General features: G+C 35.5%; 2 protein-coding genes across 5 annotated transcripts; both read right to left on the bottom strand.

Annotated features, from left to right (window-relative positions):
• Positions 1-615: 615 nt before the first annotated feature.
• LOC141846413 (nuclear transcription factor Y subunit C-4-like) lies at positions 616-5,456 on the bottom strand. Of its 4 annotated transcripts, none has more exons than XM_074734452.1 (4): positions 5,311-5,456; positions 4,833-5,039; positions 2,170-2,227; positions 616-1,814 (listed from the first exon to the last, which is right to left on the bottom strand). In XM_074734452.1, the coding sequence occupies exon 4, from the start codon at positions 1,759-1,761 to the stop codon at positions 985-987; it is 777 nt and encodes a 258-aa protein (XP_074590553.1). In that variant the 5' UTR covers positions 1,762-1,814; positions 2,170-2,227; positions 4,833-5,039; positions 5,311-5,456; the 3' UTR covers positions 616-984. The 4 variants fall into 4 exon arrangements, with proteins under 4 accessions (XP_074590553.1, XP_074590551.1, XP_074590554.1 ...); XM_074734450.1 differs by having other exon boundaries at positions 4,944-5,039; XM_074734453.1 differs by lacking the exon at positions 4,833-5,039.
• A 4,242-nt stretch (positions 5,457-9,698) lies between these two features.
• Positions 9,699-19,161, bottom strand: LOC141846735 (LEC14B homolog). Its single transcript, XM_074734774.1, has 10 exons — positions 19,022-19,161; positions 17,914-18,304; positions 17,686-17,805; positions 16,191-16,268; positions 13,976-14,146; positions 13,729-13,806; positions 13,227-13,402; positions 11,156-11,308; positions 10,924-10,984; positions 9,699-10,087 (listed from the first exon to the last, which is right to left on the bottom strand). The coding sequence occupies exons 2-10, from the start codon at positions 18,265-18,267 to the stop codon at positions 9,902-9,904; spliced, it is 1,377 nt and encodes a 458-aa protein (XP_074590875.1). The 5' UTR covers positions 18,268-18,304; positions 19,022-19,161; the 3' UTR covers positions 9,699-9,901.
• Positions 19,162-19,227: the final 66 nt, after the last annotated feature.

Here is a 19,227-nt window from a genome sequence, read left to right as displayed (position 1 = left end):
ATGCTGATATAGATTTTTAAAAATCAAAAATATTTTATATAAAATATTATTTTTGGAACGAATGAATTCGAAGTCTAAACCTGGGGGATTATACTCATCCTGAATAATACCAGGCGAAAACCAATTTTTTAAAAAAAAATCAAATCTTCCAATGCAGTGAGTGAAACAGTTTGCGTCCCTTTTACAGCCCAAAATACAATCGCTTGCAACTGCGACATACCCAAAAAAGTGTCCGAGTGGGGACGCCACCAAATTAAGAGGTAAACTTTTGAGATGAATAAATCTATAACACATAAAAATGATATTTATGACCATTTAATAATGTATTTTCGTGTCGGTCTCTGAATCATTTCAAAATAATTCCATGGTGTATAGATGCATTATGAATTAATTTCCTTAAATAAGATAATCTTGAAACATTGAATGCATTATTTATATTTTTTAAATTTATTTTAATAATTGATAAAAATTTCTCGATCACCTTTAAAATTAATCAATTCGAAAAGCTACCAAAAGAAAAAACATGTACTCTTCAGGTTACAGATGTGAAAGTAAATTGGAGAAGCTAAGTGAGACCAAACTAAGAAGGCATAGATAACTAGCTGATACACCAATGGGTTCGAGGATAAAAAGGAGATGAGGTCACAAGGACCTCGAGGGAGAGGGGCCGAGGTCGCGGGGCGACAAAGAGGATGAGCACAAGAGAGCATGCTTAGAGTACATGTTCTAAATGCCTAAGAATCAATCAAACAGATGAGTAAAAGGCAACAACAATCCACACTGCAGCTTAAAACATAAAGAAAACTCAACAAAGCTTTGCCTTTCCCATCTCTGACAGTCTTCTTGCTGCTTCAGCCAAAAGAAGAGCTTTTGTTGAGGCTCCTACCGGAGAGATGACACAGCAGTCACTTGTACAAAGGAATTGTCAAAAGTTGCATGCTACTTTCTGAGAATACTCCGTTAGCATTCAAACTACAAATTAATTTACACATCATCTGATGCCTGCTGGTGATGCGGCGGCGGCGGTGGCGGTTGGAGCTGTGGTTGCTGCCACATGTAAGCCAAGTGGGGCTGTGGAACTGCATACAAAGTAGCTGCAGTCGTTTGGTCGCCTGGTATTTGTGCTGCTGGTACATAGTAGTAGGGAACTGAATCGTTAGGAGCACCCACAGCTGGCAAAGCAGCAGCCCTTGCCATTCCGAGGCTGTCGTCCTTTAACTCGTCCCTCGGAACTATATCAACCAAGAAGTCGAATATGTCAGTTCTGGTTATAGCAGCAGCGATATCGTTCTTCTGCAGCGTTCTTCTCTTGTTCTCCTCAGTATGGATCCATGATCTGAGAGTAAGTTCAAGTATAAACATTTCACAAGCCTTGGCAAAGACCACTGGTGCCTCAGCTGAGATCATCCGAACATCCTCATCTGCCTTCATGATCTTCTTTATACGGGCGAGCGGTAAGCTATGATTCTTGAAATCGTTGGTCTGCTCTATCTCTAACATCTGGTTGGCCCAGAAAGCTTGGAGTTGTTGTTGTTGATGATGATGAAACTGTTGGACTTGCTGGTAAGCAAGTTGATGCTGGCTTGCAAGGTTGGCTGGGTTAGTAGGGTATTCTGAGGTCAGTTGGGCTGCGGCTGGTATAGCTCCGGTCATCGGTGGAGGTCCAGTAACTACTGCAGCCGGCTGATACATAGGGGCAGCATAAGCTATTTGGGCACCACCAGAAACAACTCCGACAGTAGGATGTGTTGATTGTTCCATGGCTTTGGTGCACTACAGAGTCTTGGCTACTTTAAGTACTGGTCTGCATATAACTGGAGAAAAGATACTGAAAATATTAAAAATATATATGTGTAGAGATAAATTTACAATAAGAACTGGCAACCAAAGGTATATATCTGTCGAATACAAAATTCTAGACATCAAATATTATAGTTTTTTGTATCAAGTCTCGGATACAGCTGAATGACCGAGTAGCAATGGCATGATTCTAACAGGGAGTCAGGATGTAGTGCAAGGCTAGAAGCTCTTCAAATGCATGATACTGAGGTGGGATTACTTGGCTGGAAAGGTGAGGGTGAGAGGGAAGAAGAGAAGGGAAATGGTACGCCTTTATGTATGCCCATCTTAAGTTACAAATAGCATAAGTGTGCTGTACCAGCTTCTCACCTTTCGAATGAAGGAGATTAAGAAGACCTCTGCAAATCTTCCGATTCAACAAAAGATGCTGACAAACATTTTGAAACGAGAAAATCGTGTCAAATACAAAAACAATGTTTTCCCCAGCATGAGAGAAAAAATAGGTAACAGATAGACTATTACAAACACAAAAATAAAGCAGAACATTCAGCATGTCATGTGGAACAGCAGAAGCATGAAGATAGCTAAAGAGAAGAGCAACTATCACATCACTGTCTTATGATAGTAGCACAAAATACTAATAATGATTCTTATGGATTGGACTGTTGAAAACAATGCTATTGAGGAAGCAACAAGAACATGTTTTTGATTATACAACAATAGTTTCCCTGTGTTGTTATTCTAGCATATCATCTGATCCTCGACCAATGAAACCATCAAGATGCATAGACACCATATTGACTTAAAATGTGGGTAAAAGAAAATTTCTCTAAACTACTGCAGACTCAAACTGCCTAGAAATGCAAATTCTCATAAATGTTTTATCCAGTACTATCTGAAACCAAGGCCAAAATTGACTGTTGCAAGTAATGGCAAGTTGGCACCACAGACCATATAGCAACTAGCAAGTAATTACAACAAATATAATAATAAGATCAACTTCTAACATTTGGAACAAACAACTTCCCATGATAGGAACCCTCAAGGGACAACCTGTTATTGGGTTCCATTCTCCATGAAAAGTCAGTTCCTATTGTATACACCTAATTTACTATGTAAATGCATATTACAAAACATTATGCTGATTAGGTTGCCTGACTAATTTACCTAGTTAAATGACACATATTCTGGCACAATCATATATCCAACTTAGCAAGGGTAAAATAAAATACACACACTAGAAGTGAATTTTTCGCAGGAAATTAATTCAAATAAAAAACACATTTTCTCTAAGTTAATGCACGATGAGAAAAATATATCCAGTTAGTATCAAGGCTAATAACATGGAAGAATTTTGAAACAAGGAAGTGAAGAAAAATTATTTTACCAACTCCATTGTGAGAAAGACCTTATTAGTATTTATGTTTTTCACCAATCAGAATATAGGACTATATGAGTTTGACTCAACCAGCCAATTTCCAATCTATATGCATGAATGTCCTTAAACTTCATGATATCAGCATGTGTTCAACATTGCATGGATAACTGATGTGCATTGGCTCAACTGACTTATCCTCACCCGTACTTGCACACAGTAACCTCCAAAGTCAACACTAGTTACCACCCATCAAATAACCACTTCAATTTTTTTTTATTCCTTGAAGAACTTGTCTATGTCATGCCCATAAATACCAAAAAAGAACCTTATCAAAGAGAGAAATATTCCATGACACAACTCCCACTTCTGAACAAATCAAGAAAGAAAATTAACAGACAAAGTACCCTATTAAAGAGAAATACTAGAGAAAAAGGCCCCTGCTAGAGTGCTTCTGAAGGATAAAGGACAGTCAATGTATGCTATCATATACTTGCAATGAAGAAGAGGCAAATCAAATTCCAATTTACATCAATTAAGAGTTAAATTTAAACCAGTCTACATTGATATGAACCATTTCATTTAAGGTTTCAACAACGAAAATAAATTGGAACAGATATAATCAAAAGATAATGCACAAAAGCAGAGATGATAAAAATAAGGCAGACTAAAAGTTAAGAATAAGCATAAACAAACAATTGCATTTGACTGCCAGTATAAACCTATCTTGCAAGGTTGCAAAAATTATACCAAGAGAACCATCAACATAAGGTTTTGAATCTGAGAATAAAGAAAAGACTCACTGAATTACATTGGACTCTCATGCATAGTGAATAATAATTTCAAATAGGAGTTACAATAATTCAATCCCCATCTTAAATAAATAACTCTGTTTTACAACTCTACTTCCAGCTGACAAAGTGTTAACCTGCAAAAACACATGATCTTTGGCCCCAGAATAAAACTGTACCTTTTCCAACTAGACGTTGAGGTTCGAGTTATAGTAGCTTGTAAGGGCGAGGTATAATTTTGTCCTTTAGACATGCATGTCAGCCACAACCCAATCTATTGATGATGAAAATTTCTACAAACCTTTAGTATCAAATAGCCCACTAGGATTGTTCAGTACATCAACTCCAAATCAAGATTTGAAATCCTTACCTTGATCAAATAATAAGGTCAGAAGAAATTATATTTTGATAGGCTCATTTGCTTCATAAGTTTCTACAAGTGTTTCATAACTTCTCTAGAAACAGTCACTATAACCACACCAATGAAACTCCAAAACTAATCCCTATCTTGGATATATGCACTTCATGTTGATGCACCTCTTGACAGAGCAATAAATAAGCAATTTAAAAGTTTATCCTACAACTCACCTAGCGCAAGCTAAGTGTTCAATGTCCAAGGAGATCTACGAAGAGGTCACTAGTTGCTAAGGAGACACTTCACAAACATAGAGGAAATTAGGAGATCACATACGTGTTTTCCTCTTGATCTCTCTATAAAAATGATACCTATTGACGTAAAGAATTAAGTTAAAAAGCAAGAAATGCAACACCTTAGTATATTAATACAACCTCAGAATTTCAAACACTAGAGTTTCTGGCCTTTTTGAGTAAAACTATTGTGAAATTTTGCCTACAAGAAACCAAACCTTGCATTCAATACTGCAACATCGGTGATGTATCCAACATGCACGCAAGTAGCATGCCAAAATCTGATTAGAGTAGCTTCAAACCGCTAAAAGTTAAAACTGAGTAAGTACCTTAAATCCATTTATCAATCGTACAATTACTTCAGCAAAAAATTGCAGCTTCTGACGGCGCCAAAAGACAAATCCGGCTATTCCTCAAGCCAAAACCTGGATGCATGTCCTGATCACCAACTACACAATACAGACCTTAAACTGAAGCTAAAAAAACTGTAGTACCATGCCATTACATGACCCAGAAGATAAAGTCCCTATAAACAAGAGGAACTCCAATGCAATAATAAACAAGGAGGAGAACAAAATAAAAATGAAAAACCTTCCTGCGGTAACCCCGATTCCTCACAGTACCCTCTTCAATTCAAAAAGAAAGAAAAGAACTCCCAAAGCAATCGGCAAGAGATCCGACGAAAGGAATACGCACCGAAAGAACCGAGAGCGAGTAAATTTCACTTCTTTGTAACCTGGAAGGATGGAAGCAGCGCGAGCAGAGGCGATCGAGGAACCCTAGAGAGAGCGAGAGCGAGAGCGAGGGCGACCGGGGCAAGATTGAGAAAAGGGGAGCGTATGGAATCGGGCGAGTGCGACACGTGCAAGGGGAGGGCATTTATGGGTAAAATAGAGGATGGACGGGGGTATTTTGGTACTTTGAATGGGTGACCTAGTCGTAGTCAGTGCCGCCGACGGTTAGGTTGCTTGTTGGATTCTTTGAAGAGGACGCGGTCGGTTAGCAAGAAACAGAAACATAATCGTACAAAATTATTTTTTTTAGAAAAAAAAATTGAAGAAATCATGGTTATACGAATAATCGTGGTTAATAATATCTCTCCGGACCAATAATTTGTAACCCTAATTTGTAATGCACGCCCTGAGGTTGATAAAAAAGTGATGTGGAATTGGAGGTCAAACGAGCTAATTTATGATGGGGCAAATTAATCTATCAAAAATTCATTATATAAATAGATAGGATAGGTTAATCTATCAATTTAGTAAGTTGAAAAATCTTCAACTCAACTCAATTCAAAACAGATTATGGATTAGACGGATCAACCGACGTGCATGTTAAAAAATATAAAAAATTTAAAAATTTTAAATTTGAATTATAATTTAAATTGGTAAGTTGTAATTTATACTAATTAAGTTCACTAGTTTATTGAGTTTTCTATTTTAATTTTAAATTTTGAAGAAAAAAATTTCTTAATCTGCGGGTTAACCAAACCTGTCACACGCCAACCTATGGGGGTTGTGGGCCTAGGCGGGTCAGTCCATCTGAATCCATCTTAAAATATATTAATAAAATTTCAATTCAACTCCATTTAAATTATTTACGGAGTGGTCAATCCGACGGACTCAACTCAAATTGACAGTTATATGTGGAAAAACTGCTTAGGTAATGAGAGTTTAAATTTTATTCAAAATATATTATATTTACAAAATTTAAAAATTTTATGATATTGAATTGTTCGTTAAGATTCATTTACATTTTTTTTAAATTTATCCTACTAGTCAATAAGATTTTTTTATAAAATTGAATCAATCACCTTTAAAATTAATCGGAGCCTTGACATCCTCTGAAACGTATTGATTTATATAGGGTCGGTCATTTCATGAGAGAGTTTTGTCATTGTTTGATTTGTAAATGAATCAAAGGTTTATGAATAAGTTTGACATTCGATTTAATAAAAATTTATTTATATTTGTTGTTCAATATATATGAAATCAATTAAATAAATAAATTTAAATAACTTATTAAATTTAAATGAATAAGTTTGAATATATTTATATTCATCTTATTAATATTTATGAATAAAGATTATGATGCTTTTGGGACATGATTGAGTTGATTACTATGGGACAGATTTGTTATAGTGAACAAAAGTCGAATTTTGATGAAGTTGAGATAATACCCTCTCTGTAGCGACCAACTATAACTTTTTGATTTACTTCCTCGTATATGATCTCATCAATTTAATAAATAAATAAATTTATATTATCAAATTTAATAATCAATCAAACAATTTAAAAATATAAAATTTTCAAACAATCAACAAGTTTAAATTAAAAAGTTGATAATATATAAACAAATCAAAATCAAGGCAAGTCTGAACCAAAATAAAACTTGTAAAAAGAAATTAAGTCAAATTTAAAAATTATTTCAACATGTTAGTTCATTTTAAGTTTGATTCAATTATACTCGATTATCTTATCAAATATATATTTGAACATCATAAAATTTAACTCAATTTGACTCGTGTACCGTTTTAGCAGCAACAGCATAGCTTTGGCCGTTTGTTGGTGTTAATTTTCAAAATTAATTTGACTCGTGTAAGTCTGATCTTTTTGCATCTAAATAAATGAGAAAAATTATTTTGAATCTATTATGCATGAAGGAGTTCATTGTGCCCCCTCGATACCATGTAAGTGATAAGGCATGAGTAATACAAATAAAATAGCAAAGGTATTTTTTTAAGCATCTACTCTGTGCTTTTCAAATTTGTCCTAATGGCTAGTGAATTTTTTATAGGATTGAATTGATTATCTATAAAATTAATTGATTGAAAGAATTAGATATCTGAATTATCAAAATAAAATAAAAATAAAGGAGTTTATTTTCGCCTTCCATTTAAGTTTTGCACAAAAAGTTTAAGATGATATTACAAAGGAAAGACACTCAGTATTATACGATCCTGGAGTGGCCACACCATTTATATTCCATCTTTTAAAAGTTCACTATTAATCAATATTATTTAATAAATTATCTTAAAATCATTTTTAATCTGTAACTTTAAGCTTAATAGTTGGCTAAAACTAATCATGCATGTTTTCCTGAGAAATTTAAAATTTTATTATAAGACTAAACTCTTGGACCTTCAAGATCAATCATATATATATATATATATATTGGCTAGCTAATAAAAAAATATGAGTAACATAAATAAGAATATCCAAATAATTCTCAACAAGAGCATATATGAGTGACACAAACAGAAATATCTGAGTTAATTCTCAACAAGAGCGTATATTCAAGTCGAATCCGATCCAAACTCAAAAACTCTTAATCATAATTTAAAATTTTTAAGTCAAGTCTGATTGATGAGTTAGATTCAATTTTTAACACCCCTAAACACAACCAACAATTCCAACACCTCAAGCGTGGGCAAATAAATAGCAGTGTTTAACAACTTCAATTCTTAGAACATATCATATCAAACAAACCCCCTAAGTGCTGCAAAAGGTTGGAATCCGCCAACCTAGCGGCCCCACACGATCGGCCCCCCGACCATCTGTGGAGAGGTAAATCACGGTGAATGCGGGACTGACCAGGACATGGTGGCCGAGGGATTTGGAAACATGGCACAGATTGATGTTATCGCAAATGCAACCATGAGCCCTCGAACCGCCCACCTCATGCTCCAAGCACCCATGCCCTGACCAGCTGACCCCGCCCGTGGGGGCAAACAAACCCCCTAAGTGATAAAAGGCAAGGTGGATTACTCAAGCATTTAGGGTTCGATTCCCACGTAGCACACTCTATGTCTATAGTGTTCATCCTACTAGGACTGCTGTGTCACGAGTAGAGGTGAGCAATGGGTTAATAATTAAACTGACCGAACTGTTTAAATCGAAACCCCGACGGAACCGTTTAAATCGAAATCAAACAAATCTATTTTTTTTGGACTTAACTGAACCGATCAAATTTTTGTTAAAAAAAAACAAATCGAATGGATAAAACGTCAATATTAAAATAACCAAACTTTCAATTAAATTAGGACTCGTAAACTCGTGATTAACTGAACATCACTTTTAACTTCAATCGATTCGATCGATTAATTTAATATAACCGACCTTTTGCTCACATTTAATCATGAGACGGTGCATTTTTAGATTTATCCGGTAAATGAGAGGGAAAAAATTATCCACCTCTAAGACTAGTTGGACGCAAGCCTAGATACTTAAACTATTTTTTTTAAAAAAATTTTTTGATTTACCTTTTGGCTTACCCTCTTGGCTCATGATCTTTCTCTTAGTTTAAGTTTTCTTTAAGATCATTCTAAATATTTCTCTAGAATCTTCTTATCAATATTAATTTTGTAGGAGCCTCCTAACCCCTAATGTACGTCATTAAATGAGATTGGTCTCAATCGTTTATTTGAAAGGAGGATACTTGCCCCCTAGGTTACGATGCAGCAACAAGAGCAACAAGACACTTACGTTAGCCTCCCGAACATCTAAGGTTTGAATTTCAATTACGACATATTATATGATAAACTTCTTCCAGTGGGAGATTAGACGTAAGAAAGTCGAGTTATTGGACCGTTCGTTATGAGCGTTTTTCAATTTATCCTAGTGACCAATAAAATACTATAATAGAACCGGACCGATCATTCTTAAGATTAGTCGGTTTCAAAAGCTAAATACCCCGTGCTAATTTAAAAAAAAAAGAGGATACCTATAAATACTTCACTTTCCTTCATTTGTAGATCATCCTCAAGAATAATAAGCACTAAGTTGTCGAAATGTCACATAGGTAAGTGGTGCTAAAATTAAGCCTAACCAATTTAGAAACACGACCAACACAATCGTAGGCTATCGCATCCATCAAGAACATGAAACTAAACTAATAGTTGGGCGACCTTCTTCATGTTTGAACGTGTAAACTTTCATGCCAAACTTTAAATCCTCATGGCCAATGTTCTTATCCTTACTGTCAACTGGAGAAGAAAGAAACCAAGCAACTTACTGAATTGGAAGCGACCCACGAAAGTCATACAAAGAAGAAGAAGATGAAGAAAGAAAAGACTGAAAAAGCCAAAGCAAGAAGAAGATCAGCAGCATGAAATCTTCATAGAAACCTTGGGGCATGTTGAAAACTTCCCTTATATCATCCCAATTTTAACAGAATAAAACATGATCAGAAAAAATATTTACAAGGAAGCTACTGCAGAGTTTTTTCAAGTAGCCTTTTGATACTTACAGATTTCAGCTAAAGCATAATGGCGAAAAGATTCAAGGCTTTAAGCAGCATGTCTCCTCCGGTCTCTCTTCTTGGCCGGCGGAGATGGGGAATTGCCAGGGAACTCCCACCTGGCGATAAAACAGTCCAAGGAAGAGCTAATGAGCATGGGGAAGTAGGGGTGCCAGCTACAATCTCTTATGATCCCAGAGTGCCATTCAAGTCTTGCCACAGTTTTCCCAGTCACCTATAACACAATTTATGGGATTTAAGAAAAAGATATATCACACATCAATTTTTTTTTTTTAAATGACAATAAGTGTTATGAGCACAAGGTAAAAAGTTATCCCCTAAGTGTAATGGTTTGCATGATCTTAGGTTAATATGGTTGGTTATTTGCTTCACCAGTCCATGTTAAAAAAATTATATAAACGCATTCGGATTTCAATTGACTCTGGACCAATCTAGCTTTTAGGTGTTGAACCAGACCAGTTCGAAGCAAGGTTTAGAGTACTAGTATATACTCCTCAGTACTTACCTATGCAACAAGGGACCGGCACTTGGATAGCACAAAATCGTCCAATTTTGAACAACCCATAAGATCACTGTGTATCACCTGATACAGATGGTAAAGATGTGGTCCACTAAGGTACTGCTCCTTGCCAAGTTGTATACTAGGCACGAACCTACACATACCTCGTCGTCCAATTTCATACTGGGTGATATGAACCACATACTGTGTGGTAAATAGATGACAGCCGGATGAGCAAGACAAAAAAGTAATTTGCTAATCTGTTAGGTCAGACAGCTCCTGTCGGAGAGATCCTGATCGGAGGGATGTCCTAGGTCTGATCTGGGATCAGGATTTACAATGTTGAATCTGATAAACTTTCCAGTTCAATATCCAAACACTATTTAAGAGTACCACAAGCATGTCTATTGTCATAAGAAAGCAAGATTATGTAGACGTACATTTGCTAAGAATTTATCCACTATTCTGCACAAAATTAAATAACTCTTTAAAACAAGAAAGAGTAGGATGCAAATGGGGTAGAGAAACAGTGAAGTATTGAGCTTACATACCACATCATAAATGTAAACACGATTGTCAAAAGATCCGGTATAGATGTACCTCTGACCAGTGCTGGTACAAATGACAAACCACAGAAATAACAAATTACTTTATATTCAGATCAGAAAGAGTCATAAAACATACTTAACAGATGATTAGCAAAAGCATAAAGGCAACAAATAAAGTCCTCATTGTTTTGCTAACGCCAACAGATAAAAAAACAAATGTTATTGAAAAGCCAACCTGTGGGCAGGCGAGAAGTAACATCGAATTAGAGTGCCAAGGACTGAATGCCCTCTATATGTAGCTACAGACTGGTCAAATGGGTGCTTCAATTTCCTAGCTTCATCTGGGTATTCCATCCATCTGTAATCGAAACCAGTTTTCCGAGTTGATCTGGGTATACAGGAAAAAAAGAAATGTGTCAAGATTCACCAATTAGAAGAAACAAGTTTTAGACAACTTTTACAGCCTGTGCATAGATCTAGTGAAAGTCAAAGTGTCTCAAAAGAAGGATCCTTCTTATTGTGGCAATGGAACAATGGGGAAAAGAGATCTAATAGTGCATGGAAGATCAACACGGACGAGAAGTTGGGAATATAGTGAAGGTCCAAGTGTCTCAAAAGAACAAACCTTCTTATTGTGGCAATGGAACAATAGGGAAAAGAGATCTAATGGCACATGGAAGATCAACATGGACGAGAAGTAGGAAGTCAAGTGTCAGTCTACTTTCTACGGGGTTCTAGTATAGGTGATGCAGTGAGTGTGGGGTTGTTGTCAAATGGGAAAGAGGGGTGTAGAGTGGAGGTGGCATAGGTGGTAATATGCTTGTGGTTCACGACATGGTGGCATGTGAGCTCACAAGGATAGGGTGGAAGAGCCCTTATTGATTTTTTATCAACCTAGTTATTTGTCATAGGTGGGTGAGAAGCAGATGGAGTATTCATAAGGTGGAATGAAACTTGGGTTGCAAGAAGATGAAGGAGAATTTTTTAGAAGCACATCATGTGAGAAAAATGAAGTATATTGTGTGTCACTTCTGCAAAAGACAACAGATAAATGGGACTGAAGAAGGTTCCTTGTGGTTTCTTAGTTGGCTACAATGCGAAGTAGAGGGGAATCCTCTCCTTCATGGACGACAATGGACAAGATGAAGAGGGGAGCCCTACCTAGCAGAGAACCCAATGCGGATCTCCTTCAAATCCACATATAAGAAGAGGCATTGGGCTCCAATACCAGTAGAACGGAAGCGATATATGAGATGGGTCTACTAGGTTATTGCATCAACTCTATCACAAAAGAATGGGTAGATCTTCCATTGGGTTTGCTCATGAGGATGGCTTTGAAGGAAATCTTGTGTTGTATATAGGGGATCTCTAACAAGAGGATGTGTTGGATGTTGGTGAACACAAGTGGAGATGGTGGCAGAATGCAAAAAGTTATGTCAAAAATGGCTTTGAAAGGCAAAGGATGGAATTTTTGGTGCCTGTTGGTTGGCATTCCAGAAAGGCATAAGAAGATAAAGAATGAGAACACCAAACCAAAACCAAGTGTTTAACTCTAATACCAATTGATGTGCCATCAAAGATTTTTTAAAAAATGAAAAATGGTCATCATAGAGGATTGGGGCCTCTTCTAACAGTGCCAACCAACACAATATTGGAAAATTACTCAAGTATATCTAAAGGACTCACTCAGACATAGAATAAATACCCTAATCTCAAATAAGACAATTAGCAAATAATAACTACTTTAATTGACTTATTTTTAAATTAATAGAAAAATAAACTCTTACAAATTCTAAAAAAAAAAATCAAAAAACTAAATTCCTAATTTGCATTCACAGGTCACTTGCAGGTAACCTATAGGGCAAAATTGTTAAAGGTAAAAATAAAAAATATCTATAGGACACAAAAGCTGAGAAACTAGTTTCTCTAAGAGAAAGTAAACAGAATGGTCAATGGTGCAAATCTGTGCACTTGGGTAGCTATATTCTCCATATGGAGGATCATTGTGATTCTACCTTCACTTGGAACCAAAAAAGAACAAGAATTACACAAAATTTAGAAATTACTCCAATTGATTATTTAAACTGGAAAAATTCCCACTAGGTTACAGTATAAGAAATTTCTGGGTAGCTGTGAAGCATTGTAGTAATAAGTGTAATTTTATAGTTATGTTTAAAAAAGTACATTGGTTTAGTCGATGGAACATATAATTCATTTTTGATACAATAATCACAGAAATAAACTAGCATGTTAAACATATGACCACATGTATTAAAACAGAAACAGAAAAAGGAGGTAGCACATACAACTTCACAGTGGATGACATTTTCCGGATGTCCCAAAGTTTTGTAGTCTGATCTTTAGCATTTGATATCAGGTAATGACCATCCCCACGGCTATCAATAAATGTAATGCCTTCTAGATGACCTTCTAGGACACCTGCTGGTTTTTCTGTTGCTGCAAAACATCGTCTGTCCCAAACCTGAAGGATGTTTAACACATTTGATTTAATTATCCACCAAGTAAAAGAAAAGCAAAACTATTCTAAAAGATCATAGTAATACCACAAGGAAATATTTAATCTGCTGCAGGTACTTGACCAAGAAAGTGCACTAGTGGAAAATTGGTAAAATTATGAGTCTGAATTCAAACAGAAGGTCTGTAGCTTACCCATTCACCATAGTGAGATGGAGCAATCTCACCAGAAAAACAAAGTGAAGTAACATTTTAGAGATGAACAGACAAATCAACATAAGCATTTAGTGTGGATGAGTGCCATTCTTGGAGCAAAGCAGGCATAAAGCTCACCTTGCAAAGATTATCATCACTACCAGAGAACATGATATGGCCTGTCCTATCAGCAAATGAGACTGTATTCACATCATCCTAGAGAAGAACCAAAAACAACACTTAGAAGAAACATAAATGAACAAATACTTCACAAGAAGAAATTATGGGGGCATAAACTCAGTGATAATATTTATATAGTAAAAGCATAATTATGGGGGCATAAACTCAGGGATAATATTTATATAGTAAAAGCAGTTTGTCATACTGAATGAGCTCGAAGGCGCAATGCTAATTTGTTTGCTTCCAGATCATATACATATATCGAGTTGGTGCTGCTTCCAGCAACAAGCTCTCGGCCGTCAGTTGAAAATTTTATTGAATATGTATTGAAAATTTCTCCATCACCACCAGATAAGTCCAAAGCTTCATGAATCTCCTATATTCAGAGAGTGCTTTGATTATGGAATACTCCAGTTGAGAATACTACAGCTATATAAAGAGGAGCTATCACTCCAGCAATAACAAGCAGTCTAGCATAGGTTGGAAGCGTTTTACATACTATGAAATGTTTTAGAGAAAACATTATAATCAATGATAAAAATATACAACAGTGGTTTAATTTCGAAGCATTATAATACAGTGCATTCGAGTGGCCAATCAAAAACATCTAGCAAGATGAAGTTTATACCTTGATAATTTATTATATTTACATGTAATATCTTCTTGATCCTTGCTTTTACTTAACTTTTGACTTCTATGGTGCCAAGTGCCAATTTGTCATATGTATAGACATCAATTGCTTCTTGGTTAGTCAATTTTCTAAAGACATTTTTTAGAATTAAATATAATTTACTCCCTCCTCCTTAGATCCTTAGATACAGAATGATCTCGTTTTACCCTGAGAGATTCTATGCCATTCTACCCACCTGAGTTTCCATTGGCAATCTGATCTCTATTGCCAAGTACCCACATGAGGTCTTGTCATTATCAGTTTCTCACAAGCATATCACTTACACTGCACAAAATTTTTATTATATTAATTTTTTGGCATGCGATCATTCAGTGTATTATAAATTTAATTAATTTATATATAGATAGTAAAGATATAAGAAAACATTGCATAAGTCAGTGAGAAAAATAAGGTACTTAGGCTTCAAAAAATATTCATCCATGTAGATATGGTCTATTGATCTTACTTTGTATAGAACTCTATGCAACACTACATTGTAATATCAAGATCTCTTAACAACTTCCTAATTAGTCAATACTCTGATCCATTACATATGACAGGTCATACCATGATGTAATGAAAATTCTTTTAAATTGTGGTGCATGACAATTGCACATGATTTCAAAAGCTCCTCTCCATTTCAATCTCCTACATTTTAATAATAATCCCTTCGAGAATATCACATTCTTGTTAAATAATAGATCCAAAATATCTACAGCTCTTACAAGAGTTTTATGTCCATTCTTCTTAATTATTCTCTTCTTTCTTATTCAGAGAAACATTTTGTATATTGTTTTATTTCAAGTTATTGTAAAACCTTTAATACCAATATATAAAAAGTTCAAGACATATTAGACAACTAACTGTGGTGTTTTTTCAAAGTTCCGAATGAAGGCCGGCTCAAGGATGTCGTTGTCACTATAGGTAGCTTGTGGTCAACATATGGCAAGTGGCAGACAGTGAACTTGTAATATCGTTAAAAGTATCAATGTTAGCGTTCCAATAATTAGGAGGCATTGAGTAAGGTGGGTTGCAATAAAGAAGGCCATATCTAAGTAGTTAATTAAGCAGGCAGATGACAATTTAACTGTTCAACTTTGTTATATATAATTACTTTGATATTCATCCCAACTATAATCGGGGATATCCAAAGATAGTTAATCTACTATTGAAATAATGGCTCACAATCTCAGGTGGGCAACGAAAAGGCAAGCTGACACTTGGATGAAACTCAGGTGTGCAAATGATAAAAATTTGTCAAAGGAGAAGTCATGTTGCACTGTCTTTTATGGGTAAAGAATATCCTCACTATTTTCTTAATTAGATTAAACCTAGAAGTTCTAACTCTTCAACATAAGATGAAATCCATTACCTCAGCAGCCTCACACGGTCGGCCTCACGACCATCTGTGAGGAGGTAAATCGAGAAGTTCTAACTCACACTCTAAGAAAATTGACAAAATTGAACTTTAAATTGCAGAGCAAAACAGGATTCACTAATTGACACTATCAGCAACTCCATAGGGAGTATGCCATAATAGTATAATACCACCACAATCTTACACAGGGAAAAAAGAATTTTTGATACAACACGACCGAAGTTCTATGGAAGAACAATGATGAAAGAAAGATGAAAATGAGAAAAAGAGAACAATTTTTGCTGGTAATGATGCCATAGATGTGACATTGAATTTAGCAAGTCCCACATATTTTAGTAAGTCTTTGAAAGAAAGAAATACTGTAAAACGCACTGTAATATTTGCTTGTGAGTCTGTTGTAGCCGACCACACATTGACCAAATGAACAATTGGTGTCAGACTGGAATAGACCTACAATTAGAAAATAAATTTCAATTAGAATAAACAAATCAATCCCCCAACGGAAAATCATAGCAAAGAAAATAGTAGTATAGCAGTCTTCAGATAATCATTTTGACAATTAAGTAGGACCAACCTTTTCTCATCCCCAAATAATAAAAAGAAGAAATTCAGAATCATGCTAAACTGACCAATCCAGCCCGAACCTCTCAATCATACACATTTTGACTCACCCATAAAAATTTGAGCCAGTCAAGCATATAATAGAGACTTTTTTTGCCCTGCTAGATGTTCATATTTAATTCAAGTAAACAATGTATATGGTGATTAAAAGGTTGTATCTTCAATGTTAGTGAGGTAAGCTGATCATTAGAATCCCTGTCATAGCGATGTAAGTTCATCACTAATCATGAATCTGATCCCTCATCTTAGAGCATGAAACATAGAAGAATAGTAATGCTATTACTCTCCTACATATTAGCTCCATGGGGAAACTGTATGCCCAAAACTGTTCTCTGTGACACTGCACGCTTATGTGACAGCATTAACATAATTGAGAATGATAATAAAATTTCTTGGACTGCCCAAGTGATAGTGGCAATATTAGATCCTCAGTTGTGAAGGTAAGATTTTCATTTTCATGACCAAATTTTATTTAAAAAAAACTAAAATGTGTGTATTTTCACATCACTGCTACCTAGCCATTTTCAGTGTCTTTAGCAGCATAATAAATCTCGCGTTCCTAGCCAGATGTCTTTTCTACCAACCTAACTGTATCATCCTAAACCATGTTTAGTGCAGCATGTTGCTTGTTCATAGCTAGTGACCAGTTGGCTGCGAAGCTAAACTATGCCAGAATCTTTATGTTCGCTTCGACTTGACCAAGCTAACATCACCAGTTGTCATTAATATAGAACAGTAGATATCACCTTCATAGCTCGAAGTAGAAAAGGGCAGCCCATGAGGCTTTCTCCAACTTGGAGAACAATTTACTGATCACTTTTCAAAAAAAACAGCTACATGATTGTGTTAACTATAAGCAATTGATGGTTTCAATCTTCTCCTCTCATTAATTTATTATGAAAATATATAAGAATTTTCTTTCTTAAACCTACACTGCAAGATAGATAAGACAATCTATGTCCAATACCTTGCAAAAATTGACTACAGAAGTTAGCATTACACATGATGGAATCCAAAACCTTCTCCCCATATACTGGTTACTAAAATGAACAACTTGGACTTCACAATTAGCTTGTCAAAGATACTCTATTACCAAAGGGTGTCATTACTGAACAATAAAATGGCTTTCTCCCATCAAAATGTTTCATTAGCTCATTAGTTTCCACCTAGTCAAATAAAGATAGCTTTAGGATCTAATATTAAAGTACATCGAAAGCATAACCAATGGGATCATATCAAAATTTACAAGTTGTCGTTGGTCAGGTGAGAGAGCTGTATCAGTGATTGTCCACCGCAAACTCCGAGCATTGATGTCTTTCTGTACTTTCCATCCTTTTTCAACATTGAATATCTTGATAAGGCTTCCCTGATTGATAATCAAACAAATGTATACAAAAAGGACACCTTCAAATCCATCCAAGTAATTGAATTTGAAGGTTCAGCTACTCTCTTCTTAATGCCCAATAATGCATACCTGAAGGCCAACAATGCAAAGTGAACCATCAATAGAGAATTGAGATGTGTATGCTTCGCTGTACATCCTGTCTGTGTGACTGGGCGAGTCCATAGGAAGGTACCGACCAAGAACATGTGAACGATCAGATAAAGAGAACCTTCCTCTGCCAAAGTGATTAGCTTCTCTTGCCAACAACATTGAAGTAGTGGAGACAGGAACTTTCCAGTGGTTCCTTATAGACTTTCGGTTACTGATGAAGGGCTCTGTTTGGAGCTTGGTGAGTTGACATATCTCATCATCAATCCTAAAACTTCCATCATCAGCAACTAAATTGGCAATATCTCTACTACGATTCAGTCTGAACCCCCTCATATTTTAACCACTGCTGCTTTTCCAGGAATAAGTTGTGCTGTTTAACAACAACAACAAAAAAAGTGGCCGTAATAAATTAGAAAGTAACAATGATCACGACTTTTTGTCAGTCTGACCTAAAGAGGTAAAAGATAGTTAAAAGAACGTACTCAAATTCACTTAAAAGTCTTTGACAAAAACAATGAAGTTAGAAAGCATGAAATGAGGACATTCACATCTTATAATACTTTTTTAATCTTTCTTTCTTATGATTTTCTCTTCCTCAGAATGAAAAAATGGGTAATTCAAACTAACAGAACAAATCTTGTGTTCCCTTGAAGTAAAAAAGGGATCAAAACCTACATTATTTTTTCACTATTCGATCATATTCTACCACAAAAAGCCGGGTTTTGACAATACAATAGGCAAGATCGCGAGTCAACGATAGAGAAATAGATTAAAATCAGAAAAATTTTCCTTCCCACCAAAAAACCCCAATCCTACTGTTCTTCGAGAAAACCAACAACATAGAGTTTAAAGTTACTCCATCAGCAAATGATCAAATTATTTCATCCCCTTCCACTAAACCCTGAAAATACCAGTCTATTGAGATGGGAAAAGACCGAACAGTGAGTTCTCAGAATCAGTACGATGTAGAGCAGCCGAAAATTAGGAAACCCAATAAAAATTAATTAAAGATTCAAGTCATTCAACACAGAGTGAAGCAGAAATATCGAAATCAATGGGATGACTAAACGAAATAGACCACGATTACCCGATTGGCAGACGGTGATTAATTAGGGCTCCAAGCAATCAAAGAACAGCGAAGTAATTACGATTACACGAAGAAGAAGAACAAATCATGGAATCAACAAAGAAAAACGCAAAGGGGAGAGATTTCTGCAGTAGATCTGTAGATCGAAGTAGATAAGGAATTACAATTTTTTGTTTGTTCTTATATAATTAAATTGTAAAATAATA

The sequence above is a fragment of the Curcuma longa genome, chromosome 15, assembly GCF_044706935.1.
Source record: "Curcuma longa cultivar G26 ecotype Majalengka, Jawa Barat chromosome 15, ITB_CL_G26_1.1, whole genome shotgun sequence".
Lineage (NCBI taxonomy): Eukaryota > Viridiplantae > Streptophyta > Magnoliopsida > Zingiberales > Zingiberaceae > Curcuma > Curcuma longa.
This window is presented reverse-complemented; position numbering and strand designations above follow the sequence as displayed.

What these genes read in the sequence shown, in the direction of transcription:
- LOC141846735 (XM_074734774.1), bottom strand. Translation starts at nt 18,267, where the DNA reads ATGAGGGGGTTCAGACTGAATCGTAGTAGAGATATTGCCAATTTAGTT. An exon ending in ACTCACAAGCAAATATTACA is followed by an intron (nt 14,147 to 16,190) that starts GTGCGTTTTACA and finishes CTCTGAATATAG; the next exon opens with GAGATTCATGAAGCTTTGGA. An exon ending in TACTTCTCGCCTGCCCACAG is followed by an intron (nt 10,985 to 11,155) that starts GTTGGCTTTTCA and finishes CATTTGTACCAG; the next exon opens with CACTGGTCAGAGGTACATCT.
- LOC141846413 (XM_074734452.1), bottom strand. Translation starts at nt 1,761, where the DNA reads ATGGAACAATCAACACATCCTACTGTCGGAGTTGTTTCTGGTGGTGCC.